The sequence below is a fragment of the Trachemys scripta genome, chromosome 10, assembly GCF_013100865.1.
Source record: "Trachemys scripta elegans isolate TJP31775 chromosome 10, CAS_Tse_1.0, whole genome shotgun sequence".
In the NCBI taxonomy this organism is placed as follows: domain Eukaryota; kingdom Metazoa; phylum Chordata; order Testudines; family Emydidae; genus Trachemys; species Trachemys scripta.
In genome coordinates, this window is record NC_048307.1 from 20,024,417 (window position 1) to 20,044,326 (window position 19,910).

General features: G+C 42.9%; 1 protein-coding gene across 1 annotated transcript in view; it reads left to right on the forward strand.

Annotated features, from left to right (window-relative positions):
* The first annotated feature begins 458 nt into the window (after positions 1–458).
* The window catches only part of LOC117883854 (sorting nexin-29-like), a 388,013-nt gene continuing 368,561 nt past the window's right edge, over positions 459–19,910 (forward strand). Inside the window, exons 1-6 of the mRNA XM_034783666.1 lie at positions 459–681; positions 1,870–2,128; positions 5,139–5,155; positions 5,609–5,708; positions 7,909–8,037; positions 14,586–14,620. Coding sequence (XP_034639557.1) covers positions 459–681; positions 1,870–2,128; positions 5,139–5,155; positions 5,609–5,708; positions 7,909–8,037; positions 14,586–14,620 — 763 coding nt within the window. The remainder of the gene's footprint in view (positions 682–1,869; positions 2,129–5,138; positions 5,156–5,608; positions 5,709–7,908; positions 8,038–14,585; positions 14,621–19,910) is intronic.

Below are 19,910 nucleotides of genomic sequence, written 5' to 3' on the forward strand. Positions count from 1 at the left end.
TCCATTTTATTCTGACTGCCAAGCTGCAAACTCATGTTAGGAGAACCTTCGGCATTTGCAATAGATACCAACCAGAAGAAGTTCTTTAGAAAGTGTGCTGCATCATGGTTGCGGGAGCACAGCCAGATTTTGACTAATCTCTGGTGCGAGGCCAGCAAAACAATTGACTTTAGTAAGAAGTGGTAGGAAAGACCCCACATACCAGCAAATAGCGAAGAAGCTGGTGATACTGGAAATTTATTGGACCAGTGATCAGCATATGAAATGGATTAAGCAGGGCAAGATGGAGTACTAAAAAACCAGGGACCACAATCGCCCCTCTGGCAACTTGCCAACATTGGGCCTGTTTTATGATAAATTTGACTGGCTACTGGGGGATAGTGCTGAGCACTGAGTCAGCAGTGGTGCATGACGACTTGGTCAGCTAGGAGTGCACCCTGCTGGCCCCAGAAGCCAGCATGGGAATCAGTGGGAGCCAGGAGCAGGTACCAAATGAGGCAAATAAAGTGACTTTGCTGATGAAACCAGTCCTAGAGGAGACTTTGTCGCAGGAGCAGCTGCAGCACATTCTGGGGCTGTACTTCGAGGAGTTTTTGATGTCCCCTTCCCCCTCCCCCAAGGAAAAGTCCTCCACAGAACTGATAGCAGAAGTGGAAGAGGGAGAAGCTTCCCTGGAGCCTGGTAAGTTTCTGGCTTCATTTTTGTGTTTATTAATATAGGAATGGGAGTGATTTCCATTCAATAACCAGTGCAAATGCTACAAGACCCAGATAGTAGCGTGTATCTGCTAATGGCAGATTGCATGCCAACACCTTGGTGTCCCTCTTCCCCCACCCCCACCAAGTGGAATAAAAAATGGAGACTGGGGAACCTAAACTGTAAAACAAGCATGTTAAAGAAAAGGAAGGTACATGTTTTTGCTAGCACATTCTGGTTTGTTAAAATAAGAACCTCCCCTTAATGTACGCTGCTTGGCATCAACCCAACAGGGTATCTGAGCCACCTGAAAAGACTGAATGGCATGGGGTGGAGTGGGGGAAGAAGTTCAAATTCAGTCCATTTGTGAATGTAATACATTTCTGTTAATGTAGTTCACGCATTCCATGGGTGACTAAATCAGTAGCCCCAGCTACTACTGGGGATTTGAATTCAGCCCAGAAATTTGCCAGGGAGAGAAGAGGGATGCTGGTGGGGTTGTGTGTGTTTCCATGCAGTCCTTAAAAGGCTTTATTGGAAGAGATGGGGAGGTACTAAGCCATATGAAAGCTAACAAAGCATTTTGTTGAATCTGTCATTAATTGTGAACCAATCTCGGGTGCTGATAGCTGCAAACTTTTCCCTTAGTAGGAACTCCAGATAGGTATTCAGATTTCAGGGAAGGGTGTTTTTTCAGGGCTACCTTGGTGGCTCACCTGCCCATGCCACTTGTAGATATGCTGTTCAATCATCATACAGTTAAATATGTTGGTTGCATACGTGCCGGTTTTGCACCAGCAGCTTGGAGTAACACTGTTCTTTGCCAGTTGGGCACTCCAAGAACTGTTATGTCCTCCAAAATGTGTGATGCCTAAAATGATAGAGAAGGCTTAAGTAGTACAGCATGGCCACTGACCTCCCGCCAAACTCCAATTTTTGGGGGTGCGGGAAAAAAATTGTGATTTTTAACTTGTCAGTCTCTCAGCACTTTTACTGCAATTAACCCAGCTCTGTCCAGGGAGGTTCTGTGGTGTGAAGCAGCCCTCTCACAATATATTGAAGTTCAGTTTAAAAAAGTAACATTTTCTGTCCTTGAAATTCCAAAATGGTTTTATTTCTGTTTTTCCGACACTGGCTATTTGAGACAATAACCTGTGTCATGTCCTATTGCAGGCCCCTTGACCTTTAAAGGCTGCAATACCTCTGTAGCTCACCCATGTTGCAGAAGTCTGGCTCACCAGACCTTTGTGGATCATTCCAAGAGGAGACGTTTTCATGGTGAACTTATGGTTGAACTTCTGGACAGGGCCAAGAAGCAGGTTGAGTATCAAAGGAAAGGGGACTTGTTGCAAGAGGAAAGACATGCTGAGAGGCAAGTAGAAGGACTCAGTCTGGCTTTGCAGCTTGAGGATACGGTAGTGGCAGGGAGCAGGTACTCTCTTTACAGTTCCTGGAATAGGAAAGATGGTAAAGGGAGGAAGATAGAGCACAATAAAAAGAACTGTTTGAATGGCTGCTGTCTCTAATGGCTGCAAGAGTGCAGGCTCCTGCTGTGCCAGCACCACAGGCTGCATCCCCTCTGGGTTACCCTGACCGGCATTCCAGGAACAGCTTGGACAACTCCATGGCTGGGTGGCCCATCTGAATTGCTGGATAGGGCAAATGTGCCCCATGGAGTCCTCAGTGCTAAACCCGACCCCAGTGGATGCCTCCACTCCCCTGGCCTGGCGCCAAGTGCAAGGCAAACGTGGAAGGAAGGGAAAGAAGAATGAGGGGTCAGGAGACATGCAGTAGTTGGGTCGGGATTGTCTTGTACATAGTTGAACTGTTTGCACTTCTTTATGCACTTTGTTCTTGGTTACTTTTAAAGCTTCTGGTATGCTAGTAGCAGCTGGCCTGCCAGGCAGTGGTTTAATATTGTACTTTTCCAATACATGTGTAAAAAAATAAAGATTTATTTGAAAAAGAAATTTTATTGTCATCACTGCAACATATCATATAATGTGTATTTCAAATTATAAAGGTGAACACATGATCAGGGATAACTTGGGGGGTTGTATGCAAAAACTCTTTAGTAATTCAGCTATAAAAAAGCATCCCTGACTTCTGTTGCCCAGGTGCATTCAGCTCTAGCAGGGGGGAGGGATAGCTCAGCTCAGTGGTTTGAGCATTGGCCTGCTAAACCCAGGGTTGTAAGTTCAGTCCTTGAGGGGGCCACTTAGGGATCTGGGGCAAAATCAGTACTTGGTCCTGCTAGTGAAGGCAGGGGGCTGGACTCAATGACCTTTCAAGGTCCCTTCCAGTTCTAGGAGATAGGATATCTCCATTAATTATAATTATTATTATTATTATATACTTTCTGGCTGAGTATACTGATTCAGCAGCCCCTCATTGTTACAGTCCATTCAGGGGGAAATGGCTCTCCTCTGGTTTCACAAAGATTGTGAAGAGCACAGTAATGCAGACACCCATTGATGACGCTGGAATCTAAATGGGTCTGTAAACATCGCCAGCGGGATTTCAATCTGCCAAACACACATTCAACTATCATTGTACACTTGAGGAGAAAGTAATTAAACCTTCTTTTGTCAGGGACTCTGAAGTCAAAGTAAAGTTTCATAAGCCAAGGCAAAATGGAATATGTGGGGTCACCCAGAGTAACAGTGGGAAGATAACTCTGCTTATGACAATGCCATGTGGTGGGAATAGAGCCCCAGCGTGTCAATGAATGAAGACTCCAGGTCATTGGAAAACCCTGGCATTGTGAACTTTTCCAGTGCAGCCCATATTGACATTAATAAATAGGCTTCTATAGTCCAGGAGGATCTACATAACTGTGGTGTAGTTTCCTTTGTGGTTTATGTACTCGTGCTCCTTGAGGAGAAGCAAAATGTGGGCACATAGGTTCCATCAATGGGCTTGATGCAGTTAGGAAACCCCATTCTCTCAAAGCCAACCGTTACTTCAGGAATATCTTTTACACCCGCCACTTTGAGATAAACCACAAACCTGATTGCCTCAGAAACCTCCACCACCACTTTACCCCCACAGTCAACTTTCCAGCACTAAACTGTTGGCAACCGACCTGTAGCAGTCTGGGTAGACGGCTTCCAGATGGTTATAGCAACTCACCTCTGGACTGGCAAGGCTGCCTTCATGTGTTTCTTTATGCTGGATGGTCAGGGTAAGCTGCTCACAAAGCTCCAGAAAAATGACTGTCTTCATGCAAAAGTGCTGGAACTTGTGCTGTTAATCCAAGTTTGGATGGTGATGTGGTCCCAACATTCTGTGCTAGTAGCCCTGCTCCAGAAGCACCAGACAATATAGGAGTCAACAATGGCTATGCTGAGTGTCATGAGCAGCATCAGCCAGTTTGAGTCTGTCATGTCTGTGTTATCGTCATCCTGCTCCATCATTAGCTCTGTCACGTGCCTTTGGTGAGTCAGAAAATGCTGCCGAACCGCCCACCAGCGTTTTCATGGAAATTCAGCTATCCATGTCCTGAAACAGGAGCGAGAGCCCAAGCAATAAAAGTTCTTGAAATGTCCTCCATGTTACTGGCTCCAGTTGCTGGAACTGTGCAGACCAAAATGACTACTCGGCAGAATGTGTTGGCAGAGTGTTTAAACTTCCTGTAATGTGCGGCGTGGATAGTCAAGTTTTCCCACATTGCACCACAAAGAAAGGGCTAGAGCAGCCACATTTCAAGAGGCCACTGGGAAGTCTGGGATACAGCTAGTTGGACCTGGGCTGTGTATTGTAGTGTGGATGCTGGAACCCCAGGTTTGGGTGCTGGTTAAAAAATTGTTAACCTATCATTGGCAATCAATGTAGATGCTCAAGCTCTGAGTTCTCAAATCTAGGGGCCGCTGACTTGAGTTCCACTAACCCTGGTGTTACATTGCAGTGTAGACATACCCTTAGGTGCTTCTGAAAATTTTTGCATGAGGTGAACTTATGTGGGTCCCCGAATCTGCCACCACCTTCTGCCAAGTTAGTTACTGATGGCTGAATTTTCTCACTCTGAATGATGGTTTCATAAGTAAAAATCCAAACGTCATTAGTGTAATTGCCATTTTATGTGTCCATTTAATAAGTTTTTCTTGTGCATGATGAAATATCTAGAATATCTAGAATAATGATGTGAGTGGTCTTCAGATCTAGCATTTCTCAATTTTGTGCAGAAGGAATTTATTGCATATAGTTTAGTAATTCCGCACAGCAGTGTAAAATTTCACCCTAAAAACTTGATGTGATGTCATTGGATTTTCTGACTCATATTTGTCCTTTCCTTTGTTCCCCCAAGAGAATTCTCAATTAGTTAAAAAATACAGACACTCCAGTGTCATCAAGAAGGCGGGGATTGAGTTATGGAACAAGTAAAGCTGGTTTTAAAAGGAACTTACTCTGTACTAATTAAACTTTTTTTATTTTTTTTTTAGTTTTGATCAACAAGAAAGTGAGAGACTCTTGATTAGTTTATTTCTGGTAACTTGATGTGCCCGTAAGTCTCCCTCAGAAACTAGGGAAAGAGGAGTTATCTTGTCAAGGCAAATCTCCTTTGTCAGAATGTTCAGCTGAGAGGTTGAGTGAAGTAAAGATAGTAAGCTATGACAGTTCGGCTCGTTCGTCTACATACATTGAAAACATTAACTTATTTTAAGGTGTTGTACGTGGCAGTGTCAGAAGACAGCAGCTGCAGTGAAGTAGACTGCATTGTTAAAATTAGAGTTACAGCCTCATGCAGACTGATTTACAATACTAAATAAGGTATACTATTGCATACTGCAGGTGTCAAATTATACCACTTCTTAAAAGATCACTTAAGTTGATGAAATGTAAGCACATACTTAAGTGCTTTGCTGAATTGGGGCCATAGTACTTATGACTTTTTGATCTGAAATGATAAAAGGATGCATAGTTCATTTATATTTTCTTCCCTTCTCAGATGAACTTCGGCAAGCTATTGTGGCCATGATGAACAGAAAGGATGAGCTCGAAGAACAGAACAGGTAACTTTCTATTTCTACGCTGGATGCCATGTATAATTTCATAATATTTATGTTTTTGTCACTTAGCTCCTTTACATGTAGGAAAAATTGCTATTAAAGCAGTTATCTTCTGCTTGGTGCTTGTATTCCTTTTGTGCAACTTAACAAGCAAAATGCGGGAGTGTTTCTATAACCTAATGTAAGGTGGATGTGTAACTGTTATCTACTCAGAGTAATAATCAATGATTCACTGTGAAGCTGGAAAAGCGTATTGAATGGGGTCCTGCAGGGATCTGTCCTGGGTCCGGTTCTATTCAATAACTTCATAAATGATTTGGAAAATGACATGACGCTTACACTTATAAAGTTTGCGGTTGATACCAAGCTGGGTTGCAAATGCTTTGGAGGACAGGATTAGAATTCAAAATGATCTTGACAAACTGGAAAAGTGGTGTGAAATTAATAGCATAAAATTCAATGAGGACAAATGCAAAGTACTGTAATTAGGAAGGAATAATCTAATGCACAAATACAAAATGGGAAATGATTGCCTCAGAAAAAGAACTGCAGAAAAAGATCTGGAGGTTATAGTGGATCACAAAGTAAATATGAGTCGTCCGTGTAATACTGTTGCAAAAAACGAACATCATTCTGGTATGTATTAGCAGGAGTTTTGTAAGCAAGACACAAGAACTAATTCTTCCATTCTACTCAGCGCTGATAAGGCCTTAACTGGAGGACTGTGTCCAGTTATGGACACCACACTTGGGAAAAGATGTGGGCAAATAGGAGAAAGTCCAGAGGAGAGCAACAAAAATGATTAAAGGTCTAGAAAACATGTCCTACAAGGAAAGATTGAAAAAAATGGGATTGTTTAGTCTGGAGAAGAGAAGACTGATGGGGGACATAAATCTTCAAGTACCAAAAGATTGTTATAAAGTGAAGGGTGACAAACTGTTCTTCAGAGCCACTGAGGACAGGACAAGAAGGAATGAGCTTAAATGGCAGCAAGGGAGATTTAGGTTAGACATTGGAAAAACCTTCCTAACTGTTAGGGTCATTCTGCTCTGGGCCAAATTACTTAAGGAAGTTGTGGAATCTCCGTCATTGGAGGATTTTAAGAACAGGTTTGACAAACACCTGTAGGGGATAGTCTAATCTAGATAATTCTTAGTCCTATCTCAGTTCAGGGGACTGGACTAAATGACTTTATCAAGGTCCCTTCCAGTCCTACAGTCTATGATTTCTATGATTTACAAGCAAACAAACTTTCATTAGAATTAAAATTGCATTGAATTGACTGAGCTGAGAATTTTTGTTAAACTATATTTTTACAAAGACTAAATCTGTGGTCAAAATAATATTTTAAGATCTCAGGATACTTTTCATAAGAGAACAGGTTTGCCCTAGTACCTCGGGCCAGAATGTCTCCTCTTTTCTCAGTTACACAGCATCTTGTATGTCGGTTAGCTGCCACACCAGAAGTATAAACCACACCGGATATAAATATATTATACTAGAGTTGTGTGAATGTATAGTTTGTAAATCTTTTTCTATTTCTTTTGGATGAAAAATGTTATCTAATTTAAAATTAAACTTCTAAAAAATATTTTTAATAACAAAATGAAATAGAGAAGCAAAAACCTTCCTTATCCCAGCTATGTACACCTCTACCCTGATATAACGCTGTCCTCGGGAGCCAAAAAATCTTACTGCATTATAGGTGAAACTGCATTATATCGAACTTGCTTTGATCTGCCGGAGTGTGCAGCTCCCCCCCCCCCCCCCCCCCCCCCCGGGAGTGCTGGTTTTATATCCGAATTCATGTTATGTTGGGTCGCGTTATATTGGGGTAAAGGTGTACTTACTCAGTCTATTTGGAACACCATAAGTAAAAGCATAGAAATAATATAAAGAAGGTGTGGTCTTTTCTCCAGGTGGATTGTTTGAGACACATACTACAGTCATACAGATTGCAGTTTACACCTTCAAGTGGCTTTTTTTAATGTCCTGCATTTTTATTGTTTAAAGTGTGACTTAATTATTTGTAACTTATTCTTAATGTGGTTTAAAAATGTAGGGACTGCTGATGAACCCCATCCATTTCCTCCCCCTCCTCCCCCAGTGATTGTAGGTTGAGCCTCACCCAGCTTTATATATACAGCACTGTAAATCGCAGGGAATTTGCCTGGTTACAACAGATGAAGTTCCCTTTTTCCAGATCTCTGCGAAACCTGCTTGATGGAGAGATGGAACATTCTGCACTACTCAGGCAAGAAATTGAAAACTTGAGAAGGAAAGTAGCAGAGCATGAGGAGCGACATGCAGCAAAGATCCAGGCCTTGGCAAGGTAGGGAGGTGAAACCATCACTGAAAGCAAGTAGCTAATTGGGTAAAGTTTGGAATAAATATACTTGACTTTCTTTAGAAAAGACCTACATAGGTGAATTGCGTATGGAAAGACTTCATTTGGTGGTAAGGAGAGGAAGAGATGCACAAATATGCAGGAGTAGGTGATCTATGTACTTCATAATCTGTTCTATGAAGTGCATAAACACATCATTTTAAACCATTCTGGGTGTAAATTGTGTGGTAAGTATCAGAGAGAAATGTAATTTTCACTAACAAACTTCATTCATTGTATTTTGTTGTTCTGTATAAACATATCTTTGTGCGTATTTTCATTGGGAAGATATTTTTTTGTAGTTACTGGAGGAAAAAAAACCCTTGGATGTGAGGACAGTAAAATGCTGACAGTTGTCACCGCCCTGATTTCCAAGGTTGATTTGGCTGATATGGCTGGCTAGACAGATGTCCCGCTCCACGTTTGTTCCTCGCAAAGCTGTAGACTTGGTCAAAACCAATAACTTTCACTAGTAATAATGTTCTGCAGTCAAGGATCTGAGAGAATGCAAGGAAGACTCTTCTGGGTAAGAATCAATAGGAATGTATCTGCTTTTTAAGGGAATAGAAGAAAAGTTTACTGTCTTCAAAGTAAGGTAGTTCCTTTCACGCCTCTTGTCCCACGAACTTTCAATTTACTAACTGGTAACTAAATGGCTTTGCCTACTTCTGTACTTACTGAACAGAAAAAGACTATATTATGTATTGAAAATAGCGTAATTTAAGATGTTGATACAATTTTATTGAAATAATGTAATATCTACTCATAGTTTATTATTCTGTGCTCACTTGCCTTTGTGCTCTGTGTGTGAGCAGCCTTCAAAGTTTCATCTCCAAGCAGCTGTGCTGTACTCAACCAAAAGATCTGAAATGAAAAGAAAATGTGAATCTCTTGTTATCTTGTAGTTGGTGAAAAGATTTTGTCTTTACCAAATTGTTTTCCTCACATGGTTATTGTAATGTATCTAGACTGTAGACATAATCAGTAGGGCTATTCAGTTTTAGTATCTTTTACAGTCTTACATTGGAATATAATAAGATTCTGGGGTTCCTGTCCCAAAGGGGGGAAAATTAAAATCTACAATAGATGAGGTTTAAATTAATTGTCAGTAGTTACTAAGGGTTAAAAGTAACTACTCGGGAGAAAATAGGTAAGGATTAACAACCTTAATGAAAAAGGACCTAAAACCCACAAATCACAGCCGAGGGATGAAGGGATATTAGTAACTGGCAGTTGTATGGAGTCAAGTTAAATTTAAAAAATAACAAAGCAGTAGTCCAGGATTAAAATCTAGAGACAATAAAAATAGCAACAGTTAGGCATTGGGTCTAGAGACCATAAAAAGGGATGGGCTTAATTTTTTTTTAAGTCTCCCTTTGCCTGTATTTTGTCTTAAGCCATGCCCTTTCACATGAGTCTCTAAAGTCCATGTCCTCAATCCCCTAGTGGAGCATGATTTGTGAAGTGCCACAGGAGCCTCTTAGGAAAAAATATTTCAATAATTTATTAAAATAATATAGTCTCCATGCTGATGTTATCGGTGAACATAAAGCATGAGATGTTAGCATTGTATTGCCTCTAAAGAGTGTGATACAAGAAAAGCAATAATACTGCACCTTTTTAAAAGTGTGAATTTCAGCTTCATTTAAGATGGAAATGGAAAACTTTCTTTTTAAATTTAATAACAGAGTAAATACTTTGTGTGGGCACATCTGATTTTCTTCTTACTCGTTATTTCTCAGACATTTAAAATACTGTACTAAGTATTCAGTAAACAAGAGCGTGGGGGGGGGGAGAGAGAGGGAATGTTTCCTGCAAACAAGCTGTTTAAATTAATCAAATTTCCTTTCAAGTCATTCATCTTTTTTATTTGCCGCCATTTACTGTTTTACGCCTAATGCTTAATTTTGAAATAGGTATGGAAAACTGTCACTGTGATGATTTATATCTATGGTCATAACTTCACCTGTATCAAAAACTTGCTTTATTTTTCCAACAGCATAGTATGATGTTTAAGCATTTTTCAACGTTTTCAGAAGAAACTACAGCACTCAGTGTTTAAGCAAATAGGTCAACTGTCAGCTGCTATATAGCCGGAAATGTATCTAAATATTTGCTAGAAAAATCCCCAAATAATAATAGGAGGTTCAAGCTAAGGATTACATTTTCTCCAGCCTGGATCTTCTTTTGAGCAAAGTTTACTCTGCCAAATATGTGTTGGCACAAAATATAAATGAGTTTGTCTTCTCTGTTGATTCTATTTTAAATCAAAGTCAATATGATTAATGGTCTTTCAGCAAAACACTTTGAGCAATCTTTTCTCAAGTACTAAGCTCTGTTGTATTATCCTAGGCTATAGGTGTCTTCTTGTTTTCTGTAGTTTGCAGGTAGTTGCAAACTCATAAGAGAGGGCATACTCCAGCTCTTGTGGTTTAGGTCTGGGGTAGAGGTAAGACTAAAGAGATGGATAATTACCCCTGTGATGGACCAACCCTTATCTCCTTCAATTTGAGATTAGGATGCATCTATCTTACCTGTTTTGATGGTTTTGCCTATAGAGGTTCATGGACCCCCAGTGAGTTTTCCAGGTGGTCGTAAGGGATAAATCTGTTCTTCTGACAGACCACTCTATTATAAAGTCTTCTCAAACCATTGACAATCTTTCATTCTCTACTGTTACAGTGACCCTTAAGTACAGACTGTTCTGGCTTTGTCCTCACATGTCACTATGGTTTACAGATGACTTGCGACAGATAACGGAAGATGGGAGTTGGCTAGTGTTGATGCTGGAAGTCTTGAGCCCAATCGGACTGATTGCTTCATACTGAGTTGTTAAGATTGCATGCGGGAAGCAAGAAATATACTTCACATCCATCATATCATTTGCAGAGTCTTGCACAGCTGAATTGTTCTGAGTGGCTGGTGGCTTGGTGAATCCTTGCTGTCTCCATTCAATTATTGTGATGTTTGTTTTTCTCATTATGAAAAATTTTCATGTTTTTTGCAATTGAAAATGCTTAGATTCAGCCTGAGCTATCCTCTGCCATGTACGCAGAACAGTGTTGTGAGGGGACAAAGACTGTGTTTGCTTGAGTTTCAACCACAATTGCTTGTTGAAGTTAGAGATGTTGGGGCAGCTTCATGCCACAACATACAAATTAGAACCTTGTCCTTGCTGGTGAAGGCTAGTGGAAGAGTACAGAGGCTACTGGTGGTCAAGATTGTCAATATTTCCATATATGGAGCAGGGTACCAGCAGCTCTTAAAGAAGCTACTATGTAAGGCCTGTGCTCAGGAAACTAACTCTTAATGTTGATTTTTTGGCTGACTATTGATCTGTGTCATAGCTCAGATTTTAGGAAAGGTCACTGAGAAGGTTGTGGCAAGGCAATTCTGGCTGTTCTTTGATTCCTCAGATTTTTAAATCATGTTTAATCTGGTTATAGGCTTGGGTATGAGCTAGAAACTGCAGTGATTGCTTTAGTTAATGATCTCCTAGCAATGGATGAAGATAAAGGGCCCATGCTGATTTTTAGATATGTCAGGAACCTTTATTACAGTTGACTGTAAAAGATTTTGTTAGTTGTCTTGTGAACGCTAGCAGAGATGCTCTTGAGTGACTCCATTCTTATCTCTGTGACAGAACTCATAGAGTAGCTATGGGCAACTGTTCCTCTGTTGCAGTAGGCAGTATGCCACCTCTCTTGTTCATTGTGTATATGAGGCTATTAGTAGGATTAGTTAAGAGACATAAGCTGCAGTGCATTTAGTGTGTTGTATATGCATTTACTATATAGTATCTGACAGCTATAGAGCAGGATATACTCTTTTAATAATTACAGTATATCCCCAGTTGTCACAGAGCAGGAGCCTGTAAATGGTTTACAGGAACTGGCTGGTCACATGACTACTCAGGGCAGAGTATAAGAGGAAGTTGGATCAAAGGAGAACTAAGGGGAAAGGTGTGTTTTCTCCCCTCCACACTGGCTGAATAAGGAAAGCCTCTGGGGATTATTGCCAAATGTTTTTTTTCAGTTGACTTTGGTTCTGTGACTGTTCTGTGGTTAATAAAGCAAGCCCTGAGTAATGGGCCTTAAAAGGACTAATGCTAGGAGCTTTATTTCCTTTCCCTGATTAGTAAAACTACCCACCACCTTACAGCTTTCTACGTGGGATTATACCTTGGGGCCATTTGGAAGATGAAGCAGAATGCTGCAACCTGTTTATTAAATGGGGTTGTATATTGGGAGCACAGTAGATCAGTGCTTTGTGATCTGCATCGACTTCCAATAAACTTCTGGGTAGAATTCAAGGTGTGTTGAGCAGCACCTTCCTCAATAAAAATGAGGGGAACTGCTGGCAGAGCATTCTTTGTGAGAGGTCCTCTATTTTTTGGACTCAGTCTCCCACTTGGTCCCCTAGAGCCCATGTTTGTTTACCTTCCAAGCATACTGAAAAGCCTCTGTTTTCACTTATTGTTAAGGCCATTGTGAAGGGTTTGGTTGAGGCAGGACAGAGTTGGATGAGGAGGGATGTGGGAGGGATGTTATGGAATCTCCAGCACAATGTACAGCTGCCTTCCCTTGGTAAACATCCCCTTCTGGTAGGGGTGTAAATACCGTATAAAAAGTTAACTGTTTAAATGATTAAAAATATTTAGTTTAAACGGTTAACCAGCTGGGGCCGATCTGGCCAACGCGGCTGGGGCTAACAGGATTAGCAGGTTAATGGTTAAGGCGGGTTAACCGGTAAGACTAATGCTTACTGGTTAACTGGTTAACATTTTACATCCCTACCTTGTGGGAGTGTCAGTACAAACACCTTTTGCCCATCGACCAGGAGTGTACCCTTCACTATGGCTATGACTACACTATGAGTTAGGGGTGTGATTACACATACTTGTGCTAGCTCTGTGAGGTAGGAGTGTTATTCCCCTGCCCTTGTACAGCTAGGCTGAGTATAAATCGCAGTGTAGCCGTAGTAGCGTGGGTAGCAATAGTGGAGACACAGCTTAGCCTGCTTAGTATTTTCCCTTATAGCATAGATGTAGCCTAAGAACTATCAGCCTTTGTTGACTTCCTGAACAAATGAAGGTGAATTGAATTCTGAATCTACAGCATCATATATAGGGCCCTACCAAATTCACAACCATGAAAAACGTGTCACCGATCATGAAATTTCTCCATAAAATCTAGTTATGGGAGGCGCAGGGCTGGGGGGTTCCCTGGCCGGGGGCTCCTACTGTGTCCCCGGCTCCAGCTGCTAGTCTCCTCTGGGCTCAGGAGGGATGGGACTTACTCTTCGACTGCACAACCGCTCTCGGGGAGAGATCAGACTCGCCTTCGGGTACCTCCCCTGCTGGGCAGCAGCCTCCAGAGGTGGAGGCAGGTCTGATCTCCCTCGTGCTGTTGGGAGCACCCTGCAACTGGGGGAGGTACCCAGAGGTAGGTCCAATCTCCCCCTGAGAATGGTGTGACAGGGAAGGGCAAGTCTTGTGCCTCCCCAGCCAGGCGGGGACTAGCAGCTAGGAGTGCCCAGCTGGGGTGACCAGACCCATCTCCACCTCCAGGAAGCTCCTAGACTGCTGCCTTTGGAGGCCCCCACAGCAGTTTTGTGACACCCCCCCCCCGACCTCCTTTTGGGTCGGGACCCTCACGATTACAACACCATGAAATTTCAGATGTAAACATGAAATTGACTAATTTTCTAATCCTATGGCTGTGAAATTGACCAGAATGGACTGTGAATTTGGTAGGACCCTAATCATACAGCAACACTGCAACTTTTTTGAAAATGATGGAACCTGGATCTTCCAACCAGAAGAATGATCTCCTGATCTGAGAAACCTCTCTTCCCTTAAAAATACAAAGTATTGGCTAGCTGTTGGGGTCAGTGACATGGGGCCTGGCAGCAGTGTGTGCGGTTCTAACAGGAACTTTATCCGCTTTACGGTCAGTTGACTTTTTAGCCCTAGACCCTTGCCTTATACCGACATACCACTTGCAGATGTTGAGTTGGTAGAGATTAGCAGTAAATCAGGATTTAAACTTGGTACCTCTTTTAAGGTGAAATGTCCGTGACTGACTAAGGCCTGGTCTACATTACCAAGTTTTACCAGTAAAACTTGCCTTATGTCAACATATTATTGCATGTGTCCAAACTCAATTTTGAGTCCTGTTGGTAAAACACTGACTTTGTGTCAGTCAAGTTAAACCACCTCCTTGACTGACATAATCCCTGTACTGGTGCTGCTCCACTATTAGAATGTGTTACCTGTACCAATGGAAATAGCCCTCCAGGAACTATCCCACAAAGCTCCTGTCCCTGTGAGTGACCACTCTGGTCCTAATTTTGAATTCTGTTGCCCAAGGACCACAGTGACTGGAAGTCTGTTTCTCCCTTCCCTGCTTTGAAATCCCCAGCATTTTTTTGGAAGTTCTTCTTATTCTAGTAGTCCATCTTGTCGAGCACATCTTTGTTACCTTAGCACATAGATACGGGCAGCAGGTAAAGCTGCAGCTAAGAAAATGTCAGGCAAGCCTCATGCTGCAGTTAGGTCTAAGAAAGACATCCTGGACTTCCACAGCCTGTGTAGAGAAGAGTCAGTGCAAGCCTGGCTGTGTAATTGCTCCAGGAATAAACATGTTTATTCTGACATTGCAGAGGGGATGCAAAAGTTGTATGGGAATGAGCAGCAATGCTGGGCAAAGGGGAAGCACTACAACAGTCCTACCAGAAGGCAGAGTATCTCATCAGAATCTGGGAGCTCTACTAATAGTACTAATTGGCCGGTGCTATGCAGATCTGGATCCTATACTAGGTGAGGACACCGCGACCAGCCAGCAGGTGACACTTGGCATCTCAGAAGATGTGGAAGAAGGAGCCCCAGCATGCACAGTGATGAAAAGCTTGTTTAGGAGGGGGACATGGAGGATGCAGACTCTGCAGAGAGCCTGGAGCTCATTGAGAGCCAGCCAAACCTGACCCAGACAATCTCAGAGGTGAATCCTCTGAGGAAGGGGAAGGGAGGTCAGGTATAGGTGCATTAATACATGTTTCTTTTACTCATTTCATGGGCCCCTCAAAATGGCAACCCCTTGTAGGCAGGGAACAACAAAGGAATTCCTTTTTGAAGTAGCCTTTGTTTGAACAACATTCACTGGCAATCAGACACAAAAAATAAGACACAATAATAGTGCAAGTAAAGCAAAGTATTGAATTTCATGGTGTTTTCATGGAACGAATGTAACCAGCAAACTTAGTTTTGACATCGACAAAGTTTGCTGGTGAAATTCATTCCATCCTTGAAATGTACTGCATTTGTGCACAGTACTCCATTCTTCCTCACAGACAGGCACACAGCACTCTGTTTCTCTGCATGGGGACAGCACTGTAAGCTGGTAATATTTAAAAGGTCATGGTAACTTAGGTAGTATTTTTGAAAGTCACGGTTTGGGAGTATTTTCATGATTTCTGTGATCACCATGCAATAGTGATTTACACAGGTCCCTAACTATAAGCAATATACAAACATTCCCAAATGCATGCTTCAGCCAGAGCAGGCAGATAGTATTTCTAGTAATATAAATTGATAATGCAAACAGAAAAAGAAATATACTGAAATGGATACCTGAGCATTCAATTAAAATACATAGAAAATTTAAAACAATCCTTGCAAGTAGTCCATGAACTGGTCATTCAGACTACATGGTTTTTTATTACTAATTGGATGGTAAATGTGTAATGTAAACCTAAAACACAGTATTTTGGTTCTTTAGTCCAAGTCCACAACAAATTACTTGCATGCTGTGCTTAGATCAGGGGCGGGCAAACTACGGCCCACAGGCTGGATCTGGCCCGTCAGGGCTTTCAATCCGGCCCATGGGATTGCCAGCCCCATGGCTCAGCGGCGCTAAGGCAGGCTCTCTGCCTGCCCTGGTCCTGCACCGCTCCCGGAAGCAGCTGGTACCACATCCCTGCAGCCCCGGCGGGGGAGGGGGACAGAGGGCTCTGTGGGCTGCCCTCGCCTGCAGGCACCCTCCCCGCCACAGCTCCCATTGCCCGAGAACGGGGAACCACGGCCAATGGGAGCTTTGGGTGTGGTACCCGCAGGCGAGGGCCTCGCGTGGCGGAGCCACCTACCCCACCCCATCCCCAGGAGCAACTGCTGGACATGCTGGCCACTTCTGGGAGTGGTGCGGGGCCAGGGTAGGCAGGGAGCCTGCCTTAGTCCCCCTGCGCGCCGCTGCCACCCTGGAGCCGCTTGAGGTAAGCGGCACCAGGCCGGAGCCCGCACCCCGAACCCCTCCTGCACGCTGCACCCCAACTCTCTACCCTGAGCCCTCTAACTCCCTGCCTTGAGCCCCCTGCTGCACCTCTCCTGCACCCCAACCCCTTGCCCTGAGCCCCTGCCACACCCCACACCTTTCCTGCACCCCAACCCTCTGCCCCGAGTCCCTTCCTGGACCCCTTGCGCTGAGCCCCTTCCTGCACACTGCACCCACACCCTGCACTCCCTCCCGCACCCCAACCCCCTGCCCCAGCCCTACATTTGTGGCCCTGCATACAATTTCCCCACCCAGATGTAGCCCTCAGTTTGCCCTCCCCTGGCTTTAATTCTTTCTATCCATGAATCTGAGATGGTTTGTTGCTGGCTCAGGGGGCTTGGCTTTGAATTGACTTGCAAAGCTCAGCAACAGTGACTACCCTTCTGTTTTAGAGTTTTAGGTTGATCTTGGTATGAATATCTCTTTTTGTCTGTCATAATCTCAATAAAGGTTTCAAGCAGGTATTCTTTTAAGCTTAGACTGAACGTTTCTAGGAAGGGGTGTTTTGTTTTTTTCTGCTACAGTAGGACACTTTCATATGTCACGCAGCACTGCAGAGGGCTGGCACCAGACAGGCCTGGGCAGCCTGGAGTTGCCTTGAACAATTGCCTTCTCTGGGGCTTTGGCATCCTCATGAACGATATATTGGCCAGAATCACCAATACCCATAGTAAGTTTAGCAATACTTACTGCATTATCCCCGCATTTGTTACCTGGGACACACCACAGTCCACCTCACATCCTTCATGGCTAGAGGTTTTGAAAATTACCACATATACTCTCCATGCTGCGGGTCACTGAACTGTCTTGAAGAAAACGGTCCTGAAGCAAATGAAAAGGATATCCTTTCTGTAGGTTGCATTGACAAAAGTATAACAGGTCCAGACATACACAGAAGGAACTCCTTATCTAAGGAGTAGGCCAAAACCACTTGGAATGCTACCAACGTAAATTGAGTCACTACCTGCAGTTTGTGAATTTAGTAGTAATGGAGGATGGCATAGAAAAGCTGTGGTTACATGAGAGTTGGAGAAGCACTTATGCTCATAAATCATACGAAAGGCACCTGTTCAGCAAGGATCGTAATAATGGCTCATGTGATAGACACTTGGTTTTTATCGATTGCCAAATAATTAGTAAATATAAGTTGTATGATTTTAGTAGCTTGCTGGAATTATCTGCTGGACATGTTACCCCACCATGACTCTGTCTGAACAGCAGAGCTCTGATGTTCTGTAACCTTGCTTCCTTAATAAAGAGTTGTTTATTACTTACTAATACTCCAGAGTCAGTTGTCTGGAAACCCATGGGGAGTACTATCACTTAGGAAGGCAAGGTTGTATAGCTGACCCTCCTCTCCAGGGCCATCCTTAGGATTTATGGGGCCCTACGCAGTATTATTAAACTGGTGCACCTCTGCCTGATGGCAGTCCAGGCTCACAGCCCTGGGGTGAGGGATGAAGCAGCAAAGGATACCGAGCCGCCCGGCCCACCTCACAGTGCCGGAGAGTCACAGTTCCCCGCAGAGACCCCCATACCCTTTCCCTCATGCAGAATGTGCAGCGCTGGTGCATTTGTCTCTGTGAATACGGCCCCTGCTTAAGGAGACTGCAGCGTGTACTGGGTGTGTGGGAGCCAACCCACTCTTACCTGCTGTCATGGGCGGTGGGTGAAGCTGCCGCTTGGGAGGATAGCTCCCCAGCCCACCTGTGGCCCCGCCCGTACTCCACCCCTGTTCTGCTCCAGGCCCTGCCCTCACTCTGCCCAGGCACTGCCCTCTCCCCACTGTCTCCATCCTCTCTTCCCTCCCCCTCCCCGATCACCCCCTTCCAGCCAAATCCCTGAACCCAAATGAAGCAAATGACATTTGAAAAAAACACTCTTCTGCAACTTTTTTCTAAAGAAAATGGAGCATGTTTTCCACTGCATGCCAGAAGGTGAAGTCTGGACGTGCAGGAGGTACCTAATTAAAAACACTAAATTTGGGAATAAAAAAATGTCAGACACGGGTTTTTTGATATACCTGAAGTTTGTCAGAGATTTATTTGCAAAAATTTTGTAGTAAGGGCAAGTCAGCTGTCCTGCTGAATACAACATTAAATATTATGGAATACATGATGCAGCTCTTCTGTTTTACATTTTCTTAATCAGTATTTCTAAGATGATTTTATATTTTAAATGTACTCTTAAGGCTTCATAAAGGAATCATTCCAGATTACTACATATTTAACTCACTGAATCAAAGACATTATTTTAAACTAATCAGTCACAGAAGTTTAGTTTGTTCATAACAATGTTCATTGCTTTTAGAAAAAGGGAACACTAATTTACTTTGTGATCTCCATAACAATAGACATGTTTATGAAATTTCACCAACTTTACAAAATATTTTTTCCAAAGATTTTACGCATAACAAAGGATTTTAGATCTTATTAAGGTACTGATTTTGCTAGAGGGTTCTCTTAAAACTAGTTCATCAAATAGTCAGAAATAAAGAAAAGGAAACTCGTTTTTCCAGCTATCTGGCAGGAAAGGGGTGTTGTCCCTTTAAGGGCTCTCTTCAACGGGGGTTGGGGTGAAGGGAGAAAGGGATGGACAGAAAGGACAGGAAGACTTTGGAAGCAAGTTTTTTGTACTATAGTAATTAAAATTAAAATGTGTATTTTAGATAAGAGTGGTCCTTTGAAGGATTTATTTAAAAAACTGTATGTCTGAAGATCCAAGCATTTAAGGCTAAAGATGAATATTCAGATTATGCAAGGATGTTTTAGAGATGTGATTTTATCATCTTCAGCAATACGCTAATGAAATATTTTTAAAGCAAATTTTAAACTAAGGTCCTGTAGACTAACATGTTTTGAATAAATATTACAGTAATGCACAACTGTTTTTGTCAGTAAATGCCTGTTAAATGGCTTCATTACCACTTGAATGGCTTTTTAACAGTTTCAATGTTGTGCTAATAGGTCTGGCAGGCTGGAAGGCTTTTTCACTTTCAAGTTACTAGATCCCCTGTGGGGTAAAGAGTCACCAGGCTGCAGCAGCTAGCTGTGGGAGCCTGCAGGAAGGCTCAGAACAAGGATAGGAAGAGGTGGGAGGGTGGACATTAAAACCCAGTGGTCAGGGGTGCCCCAAATTTTTGGGTGCCCTACGCAGCCGCGTATGCTGCATATGTATAAGGACGGCCCTGCTCCTCCCCTCCGCCCCCAACACCTTCCATGCCAGCTGGAAGACTGACATTAATCAAGATGAAGAAGAAATGGACAAAGGAAAACATGTTCTCAGATATCCTCAAAAGCTCCAAGTCCAGGGGCCACAAAACAAATGAGTGGCGGGAATGCATGAGAGGAAAGACAAAAGAACAGGGAGGAGCATAGGGAAGTCCACCAAGACATTATATGGATCCTGAGACAGAAAGCACAAATGCTACAAAGGATTATGGAGGAAAATGCCTTGAACACTTACATTCAGCAGCCATTGCACTTTATAGAC